We start from the raw sequence: 7,840 nt of genomic DNA on the forward strand, positions 1-7,840 counted from the left end.
TGTATCAATTTTCCCTGAAAATGTTTTCTTGACTATTTATATTAATTGATAAAAAAAAACACTGGATTCTAAAATTCTCCCATGAGAAGATATGTGTGTGATATCTATATCTTTGTGTGTGTGTGTGTGTATTTGTAAATATGTACTGGATTCTACTTTAAAAGTACAACTGTTAGCTTTCTCTCTACATATAGATACATATTCATATATATAAACACACAGACTCCAACTTCTACCATTAAAGTATAACAACCATTATAAATCTTTCTAAAGAAAACTTATTGGCAATATTCAGTAGATATACCATCATATCACCAAAATCAACACACACTATTGTTTAATACAGTGATTTATTTATGGCTTGGCCAACAACTTCAAAAACATTTACATATTAGTTTAAGCCACTGTGACTTTTTATTATTTTTAGTTAAAAAACTGCAATGGATCCAGTAACAATAAACCCTCCTGATATGCTAAACAAACAAAATTAAAAAGCGATTAAACAAAGTCTGAACAATCAATTTTTCTTTGATGACCCCCCACCCCCAGTCACACACATGGTGTAAATCAAAACCTTTGTGAAGACCAACTGTTGCCAGTCAAAGACAAACAATGATTTCCCCCACCACAACATGCATGCATATGCATGCATAGACATGCATGGGCACACAAACATACACACACATGTGCACAGACACACACACACACACACACACCCACATACACACACAATAAAGTTTAACTATAATTTAAAAAAAAATACATTCTTTGAGCTTGGTTCCAAAACAATAACGTTCTTAAAATGATGTTTTAATATGTCTGCATATGCTTTAATGCATTGAAAATAATAAATTATACTTTTAAAAATTAAATAAAAAGTACTCTTATTAATTACAGAAAGTCTTGTGCAATGCCTTTTTTCTTTTTAAAGTCATTGGTAAATTGAGAAAATAATGGCAGATTCATTTGTTACAATATGTCTAATGATGAGCCTTTAAAAAACAGCAGTCTAAAATCTGTCTGTCTGTATGACATGCAAACCGAAAACCAGACACTGGAAAGGTCTTCTTAAAAAGAACAGTGTGTGAATATGATGCCTTTCTGGTTCAGTACACTGGGCTGACTGGGACTTCAATGTTTTGTTTTGTGTCTGTATCTTTTGCACTAAACATTGCAAGTTCTGTCCCAGGCTGGACTGTGAAGTGTGAACACCACTGCCCAGTGAAGTGGTGGTTTATTCATCCAGTTAGGGCCTTATAAACAGAAGGCTAATTAATTGTTCAGTATCTTGCCAGAAGGTAAAACAATTAGACATGTGTGGGGTTGTCCAAATATGGGTCTGTTTTTGCCATATGCAGCATGACTGTAGGCGCTTTGTAGTGACAGTGAGCACCAGTGCACATAACGCCACTGCAGGGCTTACTTCTAGTCCTCACTCCAAGCTTCCTATTGCAAAGACTCTGCCAGGTCTGAAAAGTCTTGGAGCTCCACACCCATATGCCACTGGTGATACCCACCACCAGAGACATAAAAATCTTTAGCATAAAAATTGCTACTGTTGGTATGGAGGCCTCCAAAGTGCAGTCTGCATTCCTTTTTCCTGGAAAAGACAAACAGCCATGCTGATATGCCCTGAACTTCCAGTACTCCATATTAAGTCTCTCATAAAAATAACAAATTATGACACAGGTTGCTGGGACTGTATATAGAATGGAAAAGACACCAATTTTTACCATCAACTTCTCCAGTTTTTCAGTGTTGGTGCCACCTGTTTTCATAATCTTCCGAATGTGAAACAAGGCTACAAATCCAGTCAGAATGAACGATGTGCCAATGACAAGGTAACAGGAAAGTGGGATCAGAACAAAGCCTGTCAAAGCATTAACATCCATGCTGCCAACATAACATAGTCCTGTGAGCTCATCACCTGCTACCTTCCTCATTGTAAGAATGATTATAGTCTTCATCGCAGGGATTCCCCATGCAGCCATGTGGAAGTAACTGCTGTGGGCTTCTATAGCTTCATGTCCCCATTTCTTTCCTGCAGCAAGAAACCAGGTTAAAGTCAGGATAACCCACCAAAGAGAGCTGGCCATGCCAAAGTAATACAAAATAAGGAAAACAATGGTGCAGCCAGTACTTTCTAAGCCCTCCTGTATAACATAGAGCTCCCCATTCTCTCTGTCACAAGCTATGTTCTCGGCTCCAGCAACAGAGCGGATAATAAACGCAATGGAATAGACACTATAGCACATAGATAAAAAGATAATTGGACGTTCCGGGTACTGGAACCTGTGAGGATCCAGCAGAAAACTGAGGACTGTAAAGGCAGTGGACACAAAGCAGAAAGTAGACCATACCGCCATCCAAATAAAAGCAAAATCCTTGTCTTCTCGAGACCAGTAAACATCAACTCCTGGAGCACACTTTGGTGCACAAGACAGACTTTTCTCCACATACTGAAATTTTTCAGGGTTCTCACAAGTACCAGTAACACCTGGAGTCCTTCCCCCTTCTGTACCTGGGGGTCTTGGTCTTGGAGCAACAGGTAACATGCCCATACCCTTGTGGGTCTCCCCCGTGGTGGCATTTTCAGGTGCTTCCATGCAGAGGGCATTTGGATCATTCTTTGTAGGCAACTTACTACAGTTCAAGGATTCTGGCCAACCAAAATTAAAATGCTCCATGATTGGGGCACATTTTTGCCTTGCTTGTTCACACATGGGCTTGCAGGCTGGTATGGAGGTAGAGACTTGGTCAGTACACATTGGAGCATACAGGGAGCAAAGAAAAAACTTCAGATGAACGTGGCAACCATACTCCACCAAAGGAGCAAACTCGTGAAGTTTGATTGCAGCTTCCTTTTGGTTCTCATGGCCCATGTAATTTGGCATTCGTGTCATGTTATAACCAATACCTTGGCACATAGGTATTTCAATAGGCTCACATTTAGCCTCCTTACCTCTTTCAATGTCATAGGATCCAATCTCCAGGCTGAAGCCAGTTACCATTATCTTACACAGAAACCAAATAAAAATCCTCAGGTGCACAGCCTCCATGCTACACATTTCTGCTACTTTACAGCTAAAATAGTCAGTTGCTGAAAAATATGTAACAGGTGTAAAGCACACTGTTTTGCAAGTATAACGTGAATGGCAGACTGTCACTGAAGATCGAGAGTAAACAGGCAGTACTTAACTTATTCGTGCAACCAGAAACAACGTGGGTCATACGCGACTTTAACTTCAAATCAACAAAAACACCCAGAATGTCGCTGTACTCAGCTACTGTAGCCAGATGCGAGGGCACAAAAAGTCCAGAATTCGACACCAGTTATTTCAGAAAATCCAATACAGCTTCGCGTTAATTTCAATGTTAAAAATGAATAACTGTACAAGAATTCAAATTATTGCAGCGATCACTGCAGAAGCACTACTGTTTCTGCTGATGGCGTTACCAGGATGCCACAAATTCACAATCCAACACTTGGCAAGAAAAAATAAAACTAATAAGCTTCCAAACCCGAAGGAGTGGATGGAAACTGCATAACAATTATGCTGCTTCGGAAAACTTTTCTCGTTACCGACGTATGTCTAATAGCAGCAGCTAGCCGGTGAAAGTGTGCTGGGGTACGACTTTTGGGTTATGTAGGCTGAACTGTTGTATGTACACCCTAGACTAAAGGACGTTGACGGTGTGCCTTCTGCTACTTTTCCTCTCGGACTAGTATTGGAACTGCTGAAATGCAATCGTCCGCTACTCCTGCATTTGCCCAATCTACCCCGCCCCAACCACGACCCCTTAGTATATTGATCAATGAGGTGTGGTTGCAGTGTTTTGGGGCGGGATTAAATCAGACGTCCCGCCCTAAAAACTAACACGGGGCTGGAAACGATAACGATTCCAGTTGTCCAGCCCCTCCCCCCCAAAATAAATAACTACAACCCACAAAGGCAAGTGAGGATCGTTGTTTCCAAGAGGCGGCCTCTCAGCACCACGCCCATTTAGTGGGCAGGTAGCCACGCCCCCAATGAGTGATTTGTTTAATTCATGAATCTCATCCGTCGTTAACAGTGCGTCAAACTTTCTTATATAGTTACCGGTGAAATATGAGTGTACAACTAAAGGTATACTCATCAACTCATGTCAGTCCTCTGTTCTCATTTTCCTAAAATAAATTTCTCACACATTTTCAAGAGACATTTAGGAAGTTTATCTATGTCATTAGTAAAATACAAATAATTAACAGTTTTGGATGAAGCGTTTGCAGTGAGTGAAAAGCGAAAACTTAAGCAAACTACTTGTCATTTCAAAGCCAGAGTGTTGCGTGTAACTGGAACTATAACGTCTGAAAAGTAGATTACAAGACGTTTCGTTCTCTGGTGCGTTTAAAATGTTTTATTTCATGATATAAAATTTAGAGCAACTTGCGCCTGGTTAAACAATGTTTAGTAACAGATATGGAGCGGGGACGAGTTAAACTAATGGCGAACTTCATGTTAGTTGCTTTCGTAATAGTTTAGAGAAACAATTTATAGATGGCGTTCATAACTTGGTTAAATGTTAGGCCGATCATTTACAGTCTTTATGTGTACGCGTACACATGTGAAATATGCCAATTCCGTTTAGTAAATTGTACGTTTCATAATTTCGTTTTAATTGAAGTTTACATTTTCATCTCTGTCGGTGGTGGATACTCCGCACCAGGTAGGGGGTGATTTATCAGCAGTTTTGTAAATAAATTCTTGAATAATCATTACGTGACCATCTGGCTTTTTTGCAGTCCGGAGTAATCCGCGTAGTGAACGTTGATGATTCAGTACCAGAAACACAGGGATTATTCATGCTAATCAAAACAGAAGTCGGCCAGGAAGTGTGGCTTTGGGAGAGATTTGAGGGAATTACTTCCGAACAGGTTTTCTCCAAAACCGGAACCCCTATCTCTCTAGGTCCTAACAATATCCCAAGCATTAGTTTAGTCAGCGTTTAAACACATCACCACTAATTCCATTCTAACCTAGTCCATCTCAGCCTCTCCCATTAGATCGCTACAGGATGCTTGAAGAACATCCACGGTGCCAATGGTACTCCTATAAAAAGGTGTTGTGTTTTATAATTCTGCGATACAGTTCACTAAAGTAGAGATTTTACACAATTATTGATCTTCTTTCTTCTTCTTCTTTCGTCTTTTCCCGATTAGGGGTCCATACCTCTCAAGTGTACCTCATTACGAGGAACGTACCTCATTTGGGGTCTTAAAAAGTTCATGTTCCTCGAACTTCCTCAAAGTTCCACATTGAAAGAGTCTGTCACACATTCAGTGTTAGGAATTTTTTAAGTGAAATCCATGGTAAATAGAAATTAATCATATTAATTAATTAAAGGATCTTCTTTATAAGCTAAACCAGCATATTTTAACCATCCTATGACCTTCCTAGTTGAAGATGTTAGCAAGCCATTAGTATGTGTTCCACATTTTGCCCATTTGTTCCACATTATGAAGGCGAGTGTTCCTCATTTTGGAGATGGAAGGTTGAGAGCTATGGGGGTCGCCACAGCGGCTCACCTGTTTCCATTTCTTCCTGTCACCTGTTTCCATTTCTTCCTGTCCTCTGTATCTTGCTCTGTCACAACAACCACCTGCATGTCCTCTCTAACCCATACCTCTCAACTGTCCCTGATTTTGACTCAAATTTAGCTCTGTCCCTCTTAATCCCTCCTAAAACTAGTGACTTTTGGAGGAAAGGTGGTAAATTACACTTAATGAATAATGACAGTAATTAAGAGTTATAGACTTCTTTTACTTCAGAAAATGTGTATTAATTCATATGCTCTGATTCTGTCAATGTTTAAAGTTAATAGCACTAATATTTTAAAAGTGTCCCTGATGTTTTTTGTGACTTGTCCCTGATTCTATTGAAATTTGTCCCCGATTGTTTGAGAGGTCTGCTCTAACCACATCCATAAACCTTATCTTAGGCCTTCATCTTTTCCTCTTACCTGGCAACTTCATCCTTAGCATCCTTTTCCCAATATACCCAGCATCCCTCCTCGGCACATGTCCAAACCAACACAATCTCGCCTCTCTGGCTTTGTCTCCAAACTGTCCAACCTAGGCTGACCCTCTAATATACTTATTCCTAATCCTGTCTACCCTTGTCACACCCAGTGCAAATCTTAGCATCTTTAACTCTGCCACATCCAGCTGTGACTCCTGCCTTTTTGTCAGTGCCACTGTCTCCAACCCATATAACATAGCTGGTCTCACTACCCTTTTGTAGACCTTCCCTTTCACTCTTACTGGTACTCGTCTGTCACAAATCACTCCTGGCACTTCTCCACCCACTCCACCCTGCCTGTACTCTCTTCTTCACCTCTCTTCCACACTCGCCATTAGTCTGAACTGTTGATCCCAAGTATTTAAACGCATCCACCTTCACCAGCTCTACTCCCTCCATCCTCACCATTCCTCTATCCTCCCTTTCATTCACACACATATATTCCGTCTTAGTGGAAGCTATGTTAAGAAGGGACGTGATAATTAGTGATCAGCAGTATGGTTTCATGCCAGGAAAGAGCACTACATATCTGATGTTTGCTCTGAGAGTGTTGATGAAGTACAGGGAAGGTCAGAAGGAGTTGCGTTGTGTCTTTGTGGACTTAGCGAAAGCATATGACAGGGTGCCTAGAGAGGAGTGGCAGAGAAGTATGTAAGAGTGGTACAGGATATGTACAAGGGTAGTGTGACAGCAGTGAGATCTGCAGTGGGAGTGACAGATGCGTTTAAGGTGGAGGTGGGATTACATCAAGGATCAGCTCTGAGCCCTTTCTTATTTGCACTGGTGATGGACAGGTTGACAGACGAGATCAGACAGGAGTCCCTGTGGACTATGATGTTTGCAGATGACATTGTGATATGTAGTGAGAATAGGGAACAAGTTGAGGAGACCCTGGAGAGGTGGAGATATGCTCTAGAGAGGAGAGGAATGAAGGTCAGCCGGACTATTATTGATAATGTGCTTATATTCTTTCACCATTTTTGTCACTCTCTGTATTTAAACATGTTTCTGGTATCCCACATTCCTGCTGAATGAGTTTTTGCTACTTGGTATTCATATTTTATGCTAATTCGATGTCCACATCTTTAGTTGGATGTTTATGTTTTTCAAGGGCCTTTGTTCATTATTTCAAATGTTTGCAGGTTGAGTGTTATGAGTCCTACTCATTTCAAGTTTGTAAAGGGTCGGTCATGTCTACTGAATCTGCTGGACTCATTTTAAGTTTGTAAAGGGTCGGTCATGTCTACTGAATCTGCTGGACTCATTTTAAGTTTGTAAAGGGTCAGTCATGTCTACTGAATCTGCTGAACTCATTTTAAGTTTGTAAAGGGTCGGTCCTGTCTGCTGAACCTGCTGGACTTTGAGAAGAAGACTGAATCACTGGATAATGGCAATTGATGCACACTGCCTACCTGGATCTAGCTAAGGCCTTTGATACTATTCCACTCTCTCCTCTTTGTTGAAAAGCTCAGCTGCTTAAAAAATAGTGCCCTGTAATTGGTTGACAGGCAGAAACACATAGTGAGGGCTGGTGGTATACTTTCTTCTGAGAGACTTGTCACTAGCAGTGTTCCACAGGGCTCTGCATTGGGTCACCTCCTTTTGGAATATACCTCTCTGATGTCCTATCTGACATCAAAGGGGCATCTGTGACTGGCAATGTTTGTTAATGACTGAAAACTTGGTGCGGTCATTAATTCCTCTTCTAATGCCCATATGCTGTAAGAAAGCCTAAACCACATTAGTACCTGGTGCCATGACCATGGACTCAAGCTAGATGC

At 40.8% G+C, this 7,840-nt stretch overlaps 1 protein-coding gene across 1 annotated transcript; it reads right to left on the reverse strand.

Moving 5' to 3' along the window:
- Positions 1-331: 331 nt before the first annotated feature.
- Positions 332-3,748, reverse strand: FZD9 (frizzled class receptor 9). The gene has a single exon (XM_044054051.1). It carries the CDS (start codon positions 3,066-3,068, stop codon positions 1,308-1,310), a length of 1,761 nt encoding a protein of 586 aa, XP_043909986.1. The 5' UTR covers positions 3,069-3,748; the 3' UTR covers positions 332-1,307.
- Between the last annotated feature and the right edge of the window lie 4,092 nt (positions 3,749-7,840).

This window comes from Protopterus annectens, chromosome 13.part0, assembly GCF_019279795.1.
Source record: "Protopterus annectens isolate FY-2018-M chromosome 13.part0, PAN1.0, whole genome shotgun sequence".
Lineage (NCBI taxonomy): Eukaryota > Metazoa > Chordata > Ceratodontiformes > Protopteridae > Protopterus > Protopterus annectens.